We start from the raw sequence: 19,594 nt of genomic DNA, 5'->3' as shown, positions 1-19,594 counted from the left end.
ATAAGAAAAAAATTTTACCAAATTACTAGCAAATACTTTATACACCATTTTTAAAAAGAAAACAAACAAAAAAAAAATACTCTTCCCAAACCTGCCACCATCTTCTCCTTTTCCTATGGCCACAAGAGCCTCCAAGTCTGTGCCTTTCAAGCCATACTGAAGCAGCTTCTTAGCAGCATCTGCATTTTCTGGAACTCTTTCCAAGCACTCATGAAGAACCCATGCACGTTTCTTGATTTTGCTCTGTCCAAGAACAAGAGCACAGACACAATGTTACATGGTCCAATCCAAACCAATGGAACCAGAGATAATGTTAAAGTCTCCTCATGTATTTCTTCCACTTAAGAAAATGTCGAGTTCTTCTGATGACTGACAATACAAAGCAACAAAACAGATGAGAATGCAATAAACACAATTCCCTCAGAGTATATGTGGCAGAAAAGGGCACAGAAATACCAAATGATTTAGCAGAACTTCTACAACAACTGAAACAGAAGTCATTATTTGTACTTTCTAATTAATATCGCTAAATAAAATATGATGGTTTAGGGGTAAAACACAGTTTTTATAAACCAAGTGTATGTATTCCACAATAGCACTAGAGTCATTTTCAATACCATCTTCTTCACATGTCAGTAGGATTCTGAGACAGAAAAGCCACCAGAATCACAAAATGTATTTGCCTTATCTGCTGATCTTTGGTTGACATTACAGATCACATACAGAATGGCTAAATTCTGACATTCAATCAGTATCTGACGTGAAAAAAAAAAACCAGATTATATTTTGCTTGATCTCTTTAGCCTATACCAACATACCTACACTACTACACATACACTAAAATACCTATATACCTATACTACTAATACTATACCATACCTACTATACTAATAGTAAACTAGATACTACTATACAATACTAATATTATACCTATACTAATACTTTACCACAACCATGAGGTTGTACAACTTCGACACCACTTGTCTGATGAGTTAGAAGTCTTACTTCCAAGCCAAAAAAAACCCCATGTTGAATTCTACTGAAAAGCTCAGTTACAGTTGCCAGAGTTCGCAGCAATTTTGTAACTCAAACTTTGCTATATAGCTATGGATACCAACTTCACCTTCCCAATTTCTTTTCTAAAATAATTGGAAGTTTAAACACTTGATATGTCCAATTATTATTCTTCATTTCCCAGGCAATAATCTACTGCTGCATGTGGGGGAAGAGATTACACACAGAAAGTGTGTTGTTACTAAGAGATGTTAGAAGATATTCCAAAACAAAGACTTTCATTAACTGCCAAGGTTTCTCGATCAGGCCTTCAGTTAAATTGATCTCTTACACATGGTATGAAATGGAATCTGTGGGTCAATTCTTCAAATTGCCACCAATTTACACTGCATAAATTAGAACACAATTGAGAATTCCATTTCTGTAAAGATAACACAGTCATTCTGATAAGAAAGCCTAAAAAAAAAAAAAAAAAAAAAAAATCACAAAACACAGACATACCAAATAGTCTTGAATTGAAGCGACATTAACAGCTGACTTCCTCCACTGTCTTTGGTACACAAGATCAGAATCAAGGCCATATGTTTGAGCCAAAGACAAAGCTTCCCCATACTCTTCATTATCAATCTAAAAAGCAAACACATAAAAATAAAAGTCATCTGATTTCCACATTAAACATACAATTGCTAATTCTATGTGTTGAAAGAAGTAGTGGGATAATTACTGATGCATAAGCAGGTAGGGAAGAGACTGGTTCAAGATACAGGTGATTAAGACTCACATCTGATGACCACATCCAGAAAACCAGAGATTTTCTCCTCAAATAAAAGGAAGATGTTATTTAGGTAGTATCATATTAGTTATACATTATATTTAGTCTGACATCAGCATTCCCTGGGAACTGTAACACTTACAGAGTGGGCTAGTTTACCATCAGAACAACTGGAATGGCCTAGACAAAGAAGTCCGTCCAAGAGCCCTAAAAGCAAAGCAGTATCTGTTTGGTAAGAATTGAGTCACAGGCCTCATTTGTACATATATCTGAAAAAACATGCAAAACATTCACATCAGACTGTAAGTTAACCCACTCCTGGGCCAACAACAAGTTAAACTGATATCATTCAATATATTTGCCAAGTCTTTCACTGTGTGCAAACACGAGTGTATGTCCAAGTATAGCCAAGTCAATGATGCAGTGTCCCCCATTGAAGTCATCATCTCATTTCAGTTATTATAATGCTAGTTTTAAGCAAGGATCCCTTTGATTAGGTGACACAGCACACTGTCAGTTAAGAGACTCTCAGAAAGATGTGCCTAAATCCTTTTGTTAACACAGCAAGAATGAAAAGAAAAATAAAGAGCTCTTTCTAAATAAAGCTGATTAACAGAGATGTGACCTTTCCTTCCAGACTTACTTTTCTCTGGTACAGTTCCTCTGGAGTTGTGGATCTCAAGCTGACAAGGCGGAAATTCTTTGTAATAGTACGTGGTCGTTTCCGTGGAGGAGCAAATCGTTCCATTTCTGTCACAAAGTACAGGCCTTGCTTTAAGTAGCTGAAGTATCTGTCCTTAGCAGAAGTTTCATCATCCGAGTCAGAGTCATCTTCTCCCTCATCTTCATCACCAGGCCTACTCTCCACGCGCAGTCTTTTTGGAACAAGTTTTATCTCACACTGCACAGAAAACATGAACAGGAAACATCCACCTAGTACACCTAAACTAGTTTGGTAAGAACTGAGTACTCCCCTTCTCCTTTAAGATCTTTATTTCCCAGTTTGCTTAACCTGTTCAACAAACCCTGACTGCATCTGTCTCCTTGATCTGAGGCTTCATCCCTCACCTACCAAAGTGAAGGCTTCATAGTAACCTGCCATTACACTAAACCTCCTGCACCAGCCCAGGCAGGGCAGAACAGTGGAGACATCTTCCCACACTTTTCTACAGCTTACTGCAGCGTACAGGAGTGTTTTCAACTCTCAGCTATTCAAAGCAAGGTTTTCTGTTTAATGCAATCTCAGACTACATCCTTAGGCTGTAGTATGCCAGTCACAGGCTGTATATATTATTTCCAGAATAATACAACTTTCCAAAAACATACACACAAGCTTTGGTTTGTACTGAAATTTTCTAATTCTAATATTAAACTTTTGATTAAGATGTTTAAGACCTATTTCAATATAAGCTTTAGAAAAGAGTAATTTTCTCAGTTTTAAAGAAAATTACTGATTAACTTTATTATATTCTACTCCCTTCGGGAATCCTACTAAAAATAAATAAAAAATATATCTCTTACATAGCTCTGCGTTAATTGTGTTCCTCATATCTAATTGAAATGTGTTCACTCTCTCTGATTTCCAAGTGAAAGAGGTTGCAGTGTTCTTCAGATGCACTAACATACAAGGCAAGGTTACTGTCAACAAAAATTCTTTTCTGTTCCAAGTCTCTTCTCATTGAGACTCAACCTTCCAGGAGTTTTGCTTCTACTTCCCCAAATTATTTATGGTTTTATCAAGTTTATCCTAGAACAGTTAAGCTGCAGCAAGTTCAGAATTTCTCTGCAACACCTATCTACGAATAGGAATCACTTTTCCTGTTAGTAATAACATCATCTATTTTAACACCCACCCCATCTTAGGATCACATATAAAAAAGCAAATTGTTGTACCATATTGCAAAAGGATAATGTGCTTGTGCACATTCCTCACCTCCAGACTTAGAAATCCTCCATCATGAGCCGAAGTGACCTGAGGAGAACTCTCAAACCATTCACAGGCCTTTCCCAGCAAGTTTCTTAATGTCTTGACTGATGACACAGTCAATGCACCAGAGCAGCGAGCAAGGATGACAGAATTATCTGCCCACCAATTTACATCTATCAATGGGTAATAGGATTCTTTATCTAAAATAAGAATGCACCATATAAAGAAAGATAACATTAAACCTCAGGTAAGAACAGAAGAGAATTCCATTATGAAGAAATATGGTCTAATTGAACAAATATTTATTGTTATATTTGCAATGTTGGTTCACTAAGTATTTTGTACCAATTACATTTTACTAAACCACTTTTGTATTAAATAAAGCTGTTGAGAAAAAAAGAAAAGGCACTTAATTACAAATATATATAAATTATTTGGAAAAAAATTGACAGTAAACTGATTTACTTGCACAAAAATTGACAGATTTCTGATCTTTCATAAAGATCTACTTCATTACCTATCAACATGACAACAAACCTAATACTAAGGAAAATCAGAAAAGGCTACACTCCTTTGGAGAACAAGTAAATATATAAACATATTTAAGAGGAGGTTGTTAGGAATATTAAACTAAAAAATCAAATAAAAAAGTCTCTAGGACTGACAATGGAAGCTGTGGCATTTCCAAGACTGTCTTGATTACAGTAACTGGGCATTTTGCTCCCTACATGTCACTTTCCACTCCTCTGATGAAAACAATCTTTCCCCAAAGAGCACTAAGAAACAGGTCAGTTTATCACTTTTTTACTCATGCTTAGTCAGCAGCCTACCTATGAAGGTCAGATGAATTTACCCAAAGACAGAATTACCAAGAAAAATAGTACTAAGAGAAAGGAATCCTTTAATAATATAGATGTATACAAGCAGCAGCAAATGGATCATGGAATAGCTATTGATCTCTGCACTCTTGGAACAACCATGCAGTAACCAGGTGCTAAATGGCTGCAGAGATTGGTCTGAATTTTCAGAAAACAATACAGACTGATGAGGCAAATCCATCAAGGAGGAAATTGGCATTAGAATTGTTTTCAGAATTTTAAACCAGCATCTTTAAATTACATTAGCTTTAGAGATTTATTAGACATTCACAGAAAGAAAAAACTAAATCCTGCGCTAACTGAAATATCAACTTCTTTATGGCTACAAAAGCATTTTTAAGAGACAATCTGAAAAAAACCCATTGTGACACTCATTTACCTCTGCCATGCTACAAATTCAAATCATACAATTTTGGCAACCTGACTGAGATTTAATTAAGCCATTTCAGTCTTGATATATTTGCACTACTATTTTTAACTACACAGTGATATAAAATAATAATCTAACTGTACTGCATACCTTTTATTTTCCTTCTTTTTTCACTAGAGAGTCTCCAGTCTGGGTTAAGCTCATCATAGCCTGGCTAAAAAAAAAAAAAAAAAGAAAAAACCGAAATTATATGCAAGCAAATTTTTGTAACACAGAATCCATTTATTTACTCTGTTGCTGACCCACTCATCTTTCAATTAAAATGCTCCCTGTAAATTCAAACTCTTCTCAAGCATAAACATACAACTGCTGTAACACCACATTGCACTTTTCTACAGACAATTAAAAAAAAAACCAAAATCACGAGACATGGCCTGACCAGCTTGAAACAGTAATCATACCCTAAAGATTTCTGAAATAAAGGTTCTCCAGCAATCAAAAGCCAAGTGTTTGCTTTTCATGTCTATACATAGGACTGCAGGCACATAAAATAACCTCCAAGAGTCTGTTTAGTGGTCCTGTGTGACAGTCTAGTACAGTTCTGTAAGTATTTTCCCAAGCTATTTTCAGAATTATAATGCCCCTTTCAAGACAAGTGCAAGAAAACAAGCAGTATTATTAATTGATGCATTGCAAGGTTCAGAATTATGTTGCAGTGCTGTTTTAAACGTGATTTAGAAGTGACAGAAATCCTACCCTCAAGTGCAATGCAGTAGAAGTACAGGTAGCCAAAATAACCAAAGTACGTTTGGGTCAAGCAGAAGGTGTTTTTCAGATTTGATTTTTCAGTAGAAAGAAAAGAGTCTATTAATTAAAATTAAACATGAGACCCCTCTAAGTTAATTTAACAAATATGTCTGGTTGACAATTACATTGTAATCACACATATTATTATTTTCATATTATGAAAATATGCATTATACTTGGACACCAGTTTCACCCATAAAAAAATTTTGGGAACAGTCAAGTACTGAATATTCCTTTATATCACCCTCACTGAATTATAAAATCCTGAATGCTCCTTCAGGATATATATTCATTATTGCTAAAAAGGAAGAAAAAATACAACACACTGTAAGCATCCTTGAGCAAAATCTGTCTGAAGTGTATCTTAAAAATAGAGATAAACAGATATGCATATACACACACACAGCACTTATCCCAATAGTGGGGCCGAACTTCTTTGAGGTTTTTTTGCTTGCTTGTTTTGGTTGCTGTTTAAAAACACTTTTCTAAATAAGCTTGAAACTACATTTCAATCCGACTTGTTTACCCTGTTTGGAACTGATGTTGGTTCATGTCTTGTAGGTTCAGAACATAAGATGCAGCACTTCAAGTGAAAGGCCTTTCTTTACTATTAGTCAAGAAATTAATGGGAGGAAAATCAAAATACTTCACATACTAGTGTGCATTGTTTCAGATTTTTCACTTTTCAAAATGTATTCCTCATTAAAATAAAGTTTTATCTTTACCCAGAAAGTATGTTAGTTATATGGAATTTCCTTTGAAAACTAATTAGCTTTCAATTCCCAGTGTTTAAATTCACACAAGTCACATAAAAGTTTGCCAGTGTCTGAGCAATTCTTAACGTAAGTTCCCTTACTTAGTTTTGCAAGCAATTCCTGTAGAAAGCATTAGACTTAACAGCAAATTGATTAAGAAAATGCTCTAGAATGTCATCTGGAGCAAGGTAAGATAAATTTTGAGGGAGGACTAGAAGAATACATTAGACATCCAGTAGAATTTGGTTTCAACCACTGAAACAAATTTAACTGTGTCAGCCCCTACTTCTCTTTTATAATGGCATTTCAGTCTAACAGCATTGTAGTCTAATTCTAACAGCGTTACCTACTTGGCACCAAGATGCCTCATGAAAAATTCATTGCACATAATTGGTTCTTTTTCTTAATTTTTCAAGTTTACAGTTTATGGGTAAAAAAGATTATTATACAAGTAAGTTTAGGGCTCTTGAAAAACATGGAGTTGACTGAGAAGTTAGTATGTAGCTAATGCACGGTTATCTGAACTCCTCTGATCTCCCATGAAAACACATTTCCAGAGGAGCAAGATACGTAAGTCAAGTTTCTAAACATGTACATTCTTCTTACCTGAGCAGCTTGGTCCCATTCTCCTTGTTGTCTGAGAGATGGAATAGACCAGATCGTCAGTTTTCCTGAGAAATGAATAGCTGCCAAAAGAGCTCCATCAGGAGAAAGATTCATCTTGAAAACTCCATCCTGCCAAACATGATATCCAAGCAAATAAATAAACACACACAATAGAATTATACACCAAGGAATACCCAAAAAAATTCCTCCAAATATATATTTTCTTTTCTATTTCAGGGAAAAAAACTGTGCAATCATCCACTCTGAAAAGTTAATATGCCTCAAATTAAAAACAAACAAAACCACCCTTATTCTAAAAGAAAAAAGGCAAGAGATCAACTGTGGCATGCAAGAGTGAAAACAACCTGCATAAAGGAAGAACACTATCATAGAATGAACAAATCTTTAGGAATGTGAACTTTTGTATCACGTTGTTATACAGCAAATAAAACCTGGAAGTGCATCATTCCTAGGAGAACACTCTGATAGCAACGCAGAGCTACTTGGGAGGGAAAACTGCAGGTCGTGCTTTGTACATAAAAAACATTCAGCAGCCTCAGTTTTCTACTATCCTGACTCTCTGGTCCACCCAAGGAAGACTATTACCAAATCACAGCTTAGTACAGGTCTTTCTCCCCGGGAGCAAACTTCTGGGTAGGCATTATTACAAATCAAATTCTTCAATTAAAGAAAAGAAAAAAAAGGTATACAAGAAATACAGACATTAAGAGATCTTGGAGGAGCATACTGTTCATTTCAGGACACTGAATCAGAATTTAAGAATCCCTTGAACGACAACAGACCAAGTAGTAACATAGTAAATACCAGATTAATCCATACAGGTAAAATAATTCAAGACTTGTAAGTTAGCTTCATCAAGGCTACAAAAATTCTCCTGGATTAAGTTTTTCTTAAGCTCTGGACACCTTAAGAGGCAAAACATACTTCTAACAAAATCCTTTCTTAAGGATTCACAAAATCCTGCACATTTACAACTGGATCTATACACTATTTCCACAAGACCCTCTAAATACACACTTAAATTTTAAAGTCAAATTTAGTGCTTCTGGCAATGAACAACAATTTCTGAAAATACATTTTATATTTATTCACTCCTCTCCCAACAAAATTCTACATTTTCAGAAAGACCATTCAGTTTTTAAAGCCTGAAAGACAGCAAGATGCAGATTCCCAAAAATGACATTGTTCATAAATTTCATTTTGTTAGTTCACTTCTAAAAATTTTCTAAAAATTTTCAGAAAATACCCCAATATAAATTAAGCACAGAAAGGTTAGTTGACATCTATCAATTAGGAAGTTTTAATGGCATTTCTACAGAACGTTAGTGGTAGGTATTATCTGAAGATAAAAATATTCTTTTCAGGTCATTATGTTTGTTTGGACTTGGAGTTTTTTTAATTACTATTTTTATTTTATTTCTCAGGCTTTTTACAGTTCTAGGTATGCCCCAGAAACAATGACAATCAAGAAATCTGCTCACTATCATACAGTGGTTTGCAGCTATAGAGCATTCCTTAAATCCATGCCTAAAATGTGTTTTTAATTGAAAAGGAGAGCATTAAGGGTTTTTTTTAAACCCATTAAGAATTATTTATATTAGAAAATATTAATATTCTCTGACTATATTCTTAAGCAGCTGGAGTAGTGCATTTCCAACTGTAGTTTGCCCAGGAATTTTACATGCCTTCTAATGGCAATTCTCTCCTTACAAATCAATTTGCATGCACAAAGGACAAATAACAAAAGACTGTTAAAGGACCTAGAAACATAGAGCTAAAATATATAACCTGTTCAGATAACTGATCAGTGGTATACATCACAGATCTTAAAAGAAGGTAAATGTTTACTCAGCAGCCAGTAATAACTATCTGGATGTTAGATTTAGATATTGGGTGGCCATTAACTCACTCGAATTTATCACCCAAGCCCTGCTATCTATAAAAATTAATCAGTCCTCTGCCAAAGCAGGCAATGCTGCTTCTGTAAGCAGCTCATCAACTTAAGGGAACAGCAAAACAAGATGTTGAAAAACTCAGCAAACTGGCACTTCACATTTTTTAAGCGTCACTTAACAACACTAATAATCAAATCCCAATCCAGCCAGTTCTAATATATACAAGTCCTCTAGCTGCCGTGTCTGTCGTATTTTAACCCTGGTGCTAATTTCACACTAAGAATACAAACTATACCTTACATATTTAAGCCATAATCTCTGAAATTGGATCAAAATATTCAAGGATGAGTAAGTCTCCACGTTTCTTCATTAATTCAGTACTGGCAAGTGCAATGAAGTTGAAGTTTAGTATAGCTACATGCAGTACAAGCTTTTCAGTTAAAAAAGCTTACATCAGCTTTATCTTTAGCATTTTCAGTGAAGGAAATAAAATCTCTCCCCGTTCCACCCTTGAGAAAGATGCAGAAAGATTTGCTTTCCCTTTCCAATCAAGCAGGCAACTTCTTCTTTTTAACCAGTCACCTAAAACATCCCAAAAATCTATTAAGGTCATTTCCAACTCAGATCAACCATTTTTTCTCTCAGGAGGACACAGAGTGAAGGTGGTAGACAGATTCTTTACTGTTCTTTCCTTGTAAAGCAAAAGAAGGGAAAACGAAATTTTTTACAAGAAGGGAAACGGGTATAGAAAAAGGAATCAAATGAAGGCTATACATAGTGAGTAGACAAGAGATAAGAGAAGTTAGTGCAGTACTGCATGGGCAGCTCCTAAGGCACGGAGAAGCAAGCCACGAGCACTGTGTACAACACCTTAGAAAGACAGAAAGCACACACCTACACATCAGCATGACATGCAAGATTTAACACTCATTCAGGGTAGAGAACACAAGGTCCATACCCAGAGTTTATTAAGAGTAAGTTGATTCTGATCAGTAGTTTCATTAGGTTCACATGCATCCTTGGGAGTAGAAGCCTGACGCATAATGAACTTTTGAAGCTACTCAGCAAAATGTTTCCCTTTTATCTCAGACTGTAAAAATCAAGTTCCTGGGTCTGCCCTATTTAAGCCACGAATGATTAGCTTGAATCCATGCATTTTTTCCTTCCCTACACGGTATGAAAATTGTGGGCTGAGGATTTTATGTTGTTTTCTAATGGGATAGGTGTAGTGCAGAAGGCCGAGTTCTGTTTATTCTTTATCTCTTGGGCATGAATTTGAGAAACAGCATCACAATCTACTTTCTTCTTGTAGAATATATATAACACAACTTACAGGGTCTGATTATCACATTCATTAACAAATAATTAACTGGCTTCTTATACCTTCGTTTTTTAATAAGGGCTTACATTTAATATTGAACTCTACATCTCTAGACCTTTTCCTGAAACCCAGTGATTCAAGCTTTAGCAAATGAACTAACTAGATTTTTAAGAAAGCCAAATAAGTGGCAAGCTACTCCATTTTATGCTAAAGCTCTTAGATTAATTTAATAGAACGTTAATTCCTACGTTGCATAAATTAAAACCTACTTTCAGTCAGTCTCTCAGGTAGTCATTAATGGACAATTATGTTAGCAAAATACATTTCTGAGGTAGATCCAGATCTTAATACCTGTTCTGTTCCCCGCCTGCTGTAAAATCTTAAATTCATAATCCTTAATAATCCTCTTCTCTGTGCCTGTAAAAACAGAACCAAATCATACAATGAAAGACAATCTCATACATTGTTTTATGCACCAAATATTAAAGTCATATTTAAAATACTGAAACAACTCTCCAAGATTCTTTAGAGGCTCTGCAGAAAGACCTTGACAAATTAGAGAGATGGGCAATCACCAACCATATGAAGTTTAACAAGGCCAAGTGCTAGATCCTGTATCTGGGGCATCCCTGGCTGTGTGCACAGACTGGGGAATGAGCAGCTGGAGAGCAGTGCTGGTGAAAGGGACCTGGGGGTCCTGGTTGACAGCGAGTTGAGTATGAGTCAGCAGTGCTACAATATATGAAAGCCATTAAACCATTAGTGTCCAAAGGAAGGCCATGATGATGAAGGGCCTTGAGGGGAAGCCGTATGAGGAACGGCTGAGGTCACTTGGTCTGTTCAGCCTGGAGGAGACTGAGGGGAGGCCTCACTGCAGTTACAGCTTCCTTGTGATGGGAAGAGGAGGGACAGACCCTGATGTCTTCTCTCTGGTGAGCAGGGACAGGACCTGAGGAATGGTCTAAAGTTGTGTCAGGGGAGGTTTAGGTTAGATGTCAGGAAAAGGTTCTTCACCCAAAGGCTGGTTGACACTGGAACGGCTCCCCAGGGCAGTGGTCACAGCACCAGCCTGACAGAGTTCAAGAAGTGTTTGGACAATGCTCTCAGCCACATTGTGTGACTCCTGGGGTGTCCTGTGCAGGGCCAGGAGTTGGACTTGACAAACTGTGTTGGGTTGACCCTGAGTTGATGGACAGTCTTTAAGACCAATTACGCTTCTCACAATTTACATATTTAAACCGCACGGAAAGGCGGGACTTCCCCTTTTGGTCGGAGCTCGCCTGCTGGAAGGTGGGGGGGCTCCGAGCCTCCCGGCCCCGCTGGGCCGGGCCGGGGCCACTGCCCCTTTCCCCCTTTCCCATCGCCGCGGCACGGACCCTGGGTCACTGAGGGGGACTGTCCCAGAGCCGCAGGCAGCTAAAACCAGCCATGGACTGCTCACAGCTAAACCCATCCAGCGCGGCTTCTGGGGACAGGCGGGTCCCTCTCCTCTCCATGCGGAGCCGGCGGAGCCAGCGGGAGCCGGCAGAGCCTCCTGTCTGCAGCCAGCACACTCCGTGCTGAACTGAAGAGGACACCACGCAGCCAGCAGCACAGAGGGAGCGAGGCTTTCCCCACCGTAAAGCCTGAACAAGAACACTCTTCAACATGGTGGCTTCAGAGTCAGAGAGAAAGAGAAGTGAGTCACGTGGGACGGAGCTGAGCATGGCGACAGGAGAAAAGAGGGCGGTGCCGCGATTCTGGCGCGCAGCTTAAAAGAAACCTTCTTGCATGCCGTGGTAAGAAACTGTAATACCACAAACTGTTTGTCTCTTTAATCCATTTGAAGAACATGGGGGGGGGGGGTGGAGAATCAACGTGTGCCTATGAAGTTTGTGAAGAGTGCCTATGCCAGGCTATATAGAAGCAGTGAGAGGCTGTTAGAGACTTGTGGCGAAGAAAAGCCTCTGTATGCAGGCCAAAATAACTTATCCTTAAAAAGATGAATAACCCCATGTGATGGCCCATGTTCTGTAGTGTGAAAGAACTGTGAAATTCTTCATGGGAGAGATGTCTACACGTAGCAGACTGTTTGTTTCCGGGCGGGTCTGCTATTGGTGGCAGTTTGGGAACCACGTGCAACTGAAGGAAAACCCTTTTTTTCCTTAAGCATAAGAGAGAGACTTTTCAAGAACTACAACACTGACTAACATCCCATGTTCTGTTATCCCTTGTGTGAGCTGGATAAAAGGAGAGAAGTGCTGGAAAGAGGGGGGGGGGGGGGGGGGAGAATTTACTTTAATTTTGTTTTGTTGTTTTCTCTTTACTTTTAATTCTGTTAGTAATAAAGCTCTTTCATTGTACTGCAACTGTTTAAGGTTTGTGGCCTGCTTTGCTTTTCTCCTAATTCTTATCTCACAGAAGGAAAATAAGTAAATAATGAATATTTTGAATCAAAACCACTACATTTAATTGGTGTTTCTGCCCGGTTACGAACTCAACCCGCTACATTTATGGTGGAGAATGCGGGCAATTAATGAGCGCTGTGAGATGAAGATTAATTAGGAGAAAATAATAAGCAAAGCAAGTAGAAAGTTATAAAATTAAGTAGAATAATAGAAGAAATTTGCTTTGTAGTAGTGGTAAAAATTCTAGGGGTGGAGGTTTATGTAATTTGTTTTCTTTTAGCTCTGGTTTTGCTATTTTAAGTAACTTTTGGATATGTAAATTTTGAGAAGCGAGGGGTGGAATGTGTTGGGTTGACCCTGAGTTGATGGACAGTCTTTAAGACCAATTACGCTTCTCACAATTTACATATTTAAACCGCACGGAAAGGCGGGACTTCCCCTTTTGGTCGGAGCTCGCCTGCTGGAAGGTGGGGGGGCTCCGAGCCTCCCGGCCCCGCTGGGCCGGGCCGGGGCCACTGCCCCTTTCCCCCTTTCCCATCGCTGCGGCACGGACCCTGGGTCACTGAGGGGGACTGTCCCAGAGCCGCAGGCAGCTAAAACCAGCCATGGACTGCTCACAGCTAAACCCATCCAGCGCGGCTTCTGGGGACAGGCGGGTCCCTCTCCTCTCCATGCGGAGCCGGCGGAGCCAGCGGGAGCCGGCAGAGCCTCCTGTCTGCAGCCAGCACACTCCGTGCTGAACTGAAGAGGACACCACGCAGCCAGCAGCACAGAGGGAGCGAGGCTTTCCCCACCGTAAAGCCTGAACAAGAACACTCTTCAACATGGTGGCTTCAGAGTCAGAGAGAAAGAGAAGTGAGTCACGTGGGACGGAGCTGAGCATGGCGACAGGAGAAAAGAGGGCGGTGCCGCGATTCTGGCGCGCAGCTTAAAAGAAACCTTCTTGCATGCCGTGGTAAGAAACTGTAATACCACAAACTGTTTGTCTCTTTAATCCATTTGAAGAACATGGGGGGGGGGGGGGTGGAGAATCAACGTGTGCCTATGAAGTTTGTGAAGAGTGCCTATGCCAGGCTATATAGAAGCAGTGAGAGGCTGTTAGAGACTTGTGGCGAAGAAAAGCCTCTGTATGCAGGCCAAAATAACTTATCCTTAAAAAGATGAATAACCCCATGTGATGGCCCATGTTCTGTAGTGTGAAAGAACTGTGAAATTCTTCATGGGAGAGATGTCTACACGTAGCAGACTGTTTGTTTCCGGGCGGGTCTGCTATTGGTGGCAGTTTGGGAACCACGTGCAACTGAAGGAAAACCCTTTTTTTCCTTAAGCATAAGAGAGAGACTTTTCAAGAACTACAACACTGACTAACATCCCATGTTCTGTTATCCCTTGTGTGAGCTGGATAAAAGGAGAGAAGTGCTGGAAAGAGGGGGGGGGGGGGGGGGAGAATTTACTTTAATTTTGTTTTGTTGTTTTCTCTTTACTTTTAATTCTGTTAGTAATAAAGCTCTTTCATTGTACTGCAACTGTTTAAGGTTTGTGGCCTGCTTTGCTTTTCTCCTAATTCTTATCTCACAGAAGGAAAATAAGTAAATAATGAATATTTTGAATCAAAACCACTACACAAACCTTGTGGGCCTCTTCCAACTCAGCATATTTTATGATTTTATTATTTTTAAACTTCCGTAAGACTGCCTATGCAAGCATAATAAAATCCAGTTTGTATCATTTTGTCCACTTCATTAGGTATATAACATCTCACAGAAAAGCACTACTCATTTGCAATTAAATTAACAACTCACTTGTAATACTAAGCAATACCTATGTAAGAGTAAACACTGGACTTTATGCTGGTATGCTGTAAACTGATTTCAGTATAACCAAGTTGTTATCAAATCAAACACGTACTTCTACTAGAAGCAAAAGAAATCAACAGCCAGAGTTAAACTGAAACATTTATTTCAGGTATGCTACCTTTCGCTCTGAAGTAATAAAAGAACAAACTGGAATTTTTTTCCAACAAGGACACATAACATATCCCAATGTACAGCTAAGAGCAAAAAATATTATAGCTTGGAAATTTACAAACTCCTTTCTTGTTGCTTTTGGTTTTAAAACCGTGGTAATTAAGAACTTAAAGTTCAAATCATACTACCTAAAAAGCAAAAACAGACAGATGATGGGGGGAAAAAACGTAACTGCTTACACATACACATCATACCTTAGAAAATAGAAAAACATTGCATTAAATTCTTCGTTCAAAAAGAGATACATATTGAGCTTCCAGTGACAGTATTCATCCCGTAAAACGAGCACACATACTTACTGTTCTAACATCATCTTCATAACTAGTGACTTGTTTGTAATGGGGGGAGCCTGACAGAATTCTCCAAGCAGATATTCCACAACCAGCTGCTTTAGATACTCCATCTTCATCTGTTTCACAGCCTCCTACGAGAAGAAGTCTATAAAATATATAAAGATGTATTATGGTTTCATATACTGCCACATACTTTTTTTGATTTTCTTAAGTCTATAGCAGTTTGCTTACAGTAACAAAAAGACTAAATATACCAAGACATTTAACAGCCACAATAAGCTTTGCCTGTGAATAAATACACTGAAATCTAAAAATACTTAAATATAATTCAAGTAACATTTGTTATTTGTAGCATTTATACCTATCCAGTCTCATCTCTAGCTTTCCAGGTAAGTCATAATTCCCAACATCTAAAAGTCCGGCCGCAAGTTTGAGTTTCCCCCTTATCCTCAAAAGTGAAAAAAAAGTAACAGCTGAAGCATATGACAAGTTCTGATCGTTCTGTTCAAGCATCAGATTTTCATTTATTCAGATGTGGTACAATCACTGAAGAACTGAATGCATTAAGGTTTGCCATTAAGTTTCTTGCCAATTAAAGCCACTGTACCAATTATACATGTGCGTGTAATAATTTTGTTACACAAAATAGGTGGCATTTTAAAAACTTTGACATAAGTCTTGTAATTATTGCTGACCACCACTAAACTGTATCAAAGTATTTGCCCTTGAAGCCCTTTCACCTTATTAACAAGCACTTCTCTATTTGACTGATGACTGCTTCGATGAAAACCTTGAGAGTAAGTGTCTAAGTTTGTCTGCAAGTATCATTGTAATGAATCACCCATCAAACGTAAAGCATCTACAAAAAAAGGCACAATTGTAGGACCCCGAAGCTCTGCCCTGGGAACTTTACTCCTTTCCCAAGGCCACATCACTCCTGAGGAGCTCTGCCCCCAGTAGTGGCTGCTGCTCACACAGAGCGGCTCTGGCCGCTGGCAATGCCCAAACTACACCTGTGAAACTCAAATGAAAGAATAAACAAAAAAAAAAAAAGAAGATTTTCTTCCACATTTAATCCTTTTTAAGATGTCAGTAAAACTTATTTAGTATTCCCAGGTCTCCTGCTATTCAAACATACAGCAAGATGATTTTATACCATGGATGAACGACAGAATCACATCATCAGTTACGCTGGAAAAGAACCTCTGAGATCATCAAGCCCAAGCTATGACCAAACACTACCATGTCAACTAGACCAGCTCAAGGGATGGTGACTCTGCCACATTCCCAAGCAGTCTGTTCCAATGTCTAATCACCCTTCATGTGAAGAAATTCCTCCTGATGTCCAACCGAAACCTCCCCTGGCACAGCTTAAGTCTCGTTTTCTCCTACATCTTCCTGGCTCCTTGGGAGAAGAGGTTGACCACCCTCACCTGGTTACAACCACCTTTTACGTAGTTGTGGAAAGTGGTAAGATCTCTCTTGAGCGTGATGCCTAAAGTTCTTAGAAGTTTTAGATATTCCGTGGTGTAAGGGACTGCCTAAGGCAGTAAAAGAGAAGTCACTTTGACCAAAAACTGCAAAAGGAGACACGAACATGAGGAAGCCTAATATTTTTCTTGCACATGTGTTCTACCCAGAGCACAGCCAGCATGCAGCAATTTGAGCAGCTGTTTCCGGGCTTCATTTCTAGATCCCTAAACATCTACATACTTCTGGGACCATCTGAGGACTCCTGAGACCATCAGAGGACTCCTGGGAAGCCTTTCACTTCACGATGCCTGTCACTGCCCGGAAGAGCTAGCTAGGAAGCTTTAGAAGCTTTTACCAAGGTCTGCCAGTTGTTCCTAATCAAAGGATGCTTTGAGCTTTAGTTCCAGATGGACACCTGGCTAGCAGGGGTCAGAAACCCTTTCAACAAGTCCTAGAAAAAGACCTCTGTAAAAGTGCCAGGCCTAGAGCGCAGCATTTTGTGCAGCAGTTTGCAGAAAATAACGGCCAGAACCTGTCTCTGTCTATGTTCTGAACAATCACAACGATGCGCTGCCAGGCTGTCCCCAGCACCTCAGAGGCCTTACACCATGCTCCTAAGGGGGGACACAGATGTGCAGGTCTTGGACTGCAGTGACATAGCTCCAAGCAACCTGCTCTACCTGACCCTGAGGTGAAGGGGAATGGATTACATGATCTCCAAGGGTTCCTCCAGTCTCAAAAACTGGCTGCTCTTGCAGTACCTCAGTTGTACTCCACTCCACAGGTTTGTACAAAGCTGGGTCGAAGATAACCAGCGTAACACTGGTCTCAGGAACAAGATCAATTGAGGCGTCCAATAAAAACTCGATATGCCTTTCTTTACTTAGTAATTTTGGTACAACAAATTTTAACTAAATCTGAAACCCTTTAACTCCTTCCTCACACGTCCTTCATTGCAAACTTTAGGCTTTAATATCAAACACTTTCTGCAGCAATTGCAGCTAACCCAGAAGTGAGACATTCAGCTCCAGATTAAGATACCAAAACAAGGAGCTGTTGAACCTTGGATTTTAGTTTACAAAGAGCTCACACTGAAGCAGACATTTAAGTTTTGTCAACTAAAGTGCCCCATAAATTCCATCCTAGATGAAAGCTGGATCACATGAGAACACCAACATCAGGTATCTAAATTATATAATACTTTTCAACAACAGTAAAAGTCATTATTGGATTTTTTCGCAAAGCTATTGCTTCAAGTTTTTCTACAGATTCAGAAACATTCCCTACCAACATATTCTCTTTGCAATTACCATACATCTAGTTGAAAAAATTAAGTGTATTAAGTTCTTAACTGCTATTTTATTGCACTGTAAAGGGTAATGAGCAAATACACAGTAATACAGTAATGCACTAAGTCAAGCCTTACAAGAAGTGAGGAGACACCAGTATAATTTCACCATCTGAGACTAAATGAAATGCAAGAAAGCATAAAATGACAAAGTTGAACATGTGTTAAGTGATCAAAGTTCACATTATTGAAAATTAAAACTTCTAGGTGTCCGTATCAACAATTTTCTTTTATGCATAATTTTGAAGAGCTTGCCTTCAAGCCATTCTAGGGTTTTCTTGGGATAGCACGAAAATTTCAGCAAGACTCTACTCATGAATTTGGAGTTCTCCAATCACAAATTTACAAGTCTTCTACCACAGATTAAATTCAGAATGGAAAGGACTTGCCTCCATCAGGGGCAAAACACAGGTTCTTTTGTTTTCCATCCATTCCATCCAATTGTGCGTTCCTTCAAGTGTCAATTTTTCAACTTTACTAAGTCACTCAACTGGTGGCACATCACAGGAGATACTACAACCATTAACTCTGATCTGATCAAAGGAAACAATGGGTTGGTTCTGTTGTCTTGTCATGTAGTGCTACCAAAGCTCCATAACCCACACCTATTACCTCAAAACTCTAGATTTAGTATACTGAGTATTAATTATGTGAAATCACTAAATATGTATTAGGTGGAAAAAAAAAGCCATACACAAAATTAATTTCTCAAAATAATAAGCTAGAAGAACATTACATCTCATTAATAATAATTTTTTTTCCTAAGCTAGATATGACAGCTCACTTAACACTGAAGAATGAGAACAAGTTTTTTCAACAGTGAGTTTCTTCTGGTATTCTATAGCCAAGCCTAATTTCCATTTAAAACAATACAGTGATGTAACACTGCACTGACAGATTCAATCCTAGCAGATCTAATAGAAGAAAAATATCTAGAAAAAAGTTTAGTTCCTACAACTGAAGAGAAATAGAGTTGCTGAGTTTATCTTGCTACATAACAAATCGATATTTAAAAAAGTAAGACACATTTTTAGCTCAAGTAATAGGCTAAACTAGGACCTATTCCAATTACATTGGGTTCAAGAGCAGGCAGGCAAGGCAGTCCACATTTCAACTCCAATTTCCATACCCAACAGGTTACTAACAGAGAAAATACATCACAAGACAACTCCAAACACCAAAACCAGGCAGTTCCAGTCAGAACACTACGGAAAACGGGCTGGCCAACAAAGCCAGTAATCAATTCCAGATAGAAAAAAAAACCCAAACCAACAACTAAACTTCAGCCTTTACCCCCATCAGGTTCAGAAACCTCTTTCGAAGCTATTCCTGACATTCTAGAAAATGCATGTTGCTTACACAAGGTACTCAAACAGAAAAGGACATTACTAATGGAATCATGAAAGTCAAGTGAGATGAAGTAAGGTTCCTTTCATAGTAGAAAGAGACATGACTTGTTATTACTGATGCACTAAATAGCAATTTTAGAATAGATCTTTCTCCCCCTCCACATCCAACACACTTCAATGCTTATTTTGCCACTTTTTGTTCATCATTTACATGTCATTGTCAGGTAGCTAACAAGAACACTTACCTGTGACCAGGATGATAAATGACAGCTGTTATCCCGTGGGCGTAATGGCTGCTAAAGCTGAAACTATGACTTTCTTGAAAGCTTTGATTTGTTCCAACACTAAGTA

General features: G+C 38.6%; 1 protein-coding gene across 3 annotated transcripts in view; it reads right to left on the bottom strand.

Moving 5' to 3' along the window:
• The window catches only part of NBAS (NBAS subunit of NRZ tethering complex), a 174,723-nt gene that overhangs the window by 143,922 nt on the left and 11,207 nt on the right, over positions 1-19,594 (bottom strand). For all 3 annotated transcript variants that reach the window (XM_048297405.1, XM_048297406.1, XM_048297407.1), the window contains exons 9-17: positions 19,489-19,587; positions 15,080-15,218; positions 10,718-10,783; positions 7,130-7,258; positions 5,112-5,175; positions 3,720-3,913; positions 2,430-2,687; positions 1,516-1,641; positions 92-243 (exon numbers count right to left, since the gene is read on the bottom strand). In XM_048297405.1, coding sequence (XP_048153362.1) covers positions 92-243; positions 1,516-1,641; positions 2,430-2,687; positions 3,720-3,913; positions 5,112-5,175; positions 7,130-7,258; positions 10,718-10,783; positions 15,080-15,218; positions 19,489-19,587 — 1,227 coding nt within the window. The remainder of the gene's footprint in view (positions 1-91; positions 244-1,515; positions 1,642-2,429; positions 2,688-3,719; positions 3,914-5,111; positions 5,176-7,129; positions 7,259-10,717; positions 10,784-15,079; positions 15,219-19,488; positions 19,588-19,594) is intronic.

This window comes from Corvus hawaiiensis, chromosome 3, assembly GCF_020740725.1.
Source record: "Corvus hawaiiensis isolate bCorHaw1 chromosome 3, bCorHaw1.pri.cur, whole genome shotgun sequence".
In the NCBI taxonomy this organism is placed as follows: domain Eukaryota; kingdom Metazoa; phylum Chordata; class Aves; order Passeriformes; family Corvidae; genus Corvus; species Corvus hawaiiensis.
This window is presented reverse-complemented; position numbering and strand designations above follow the sequence as displayed.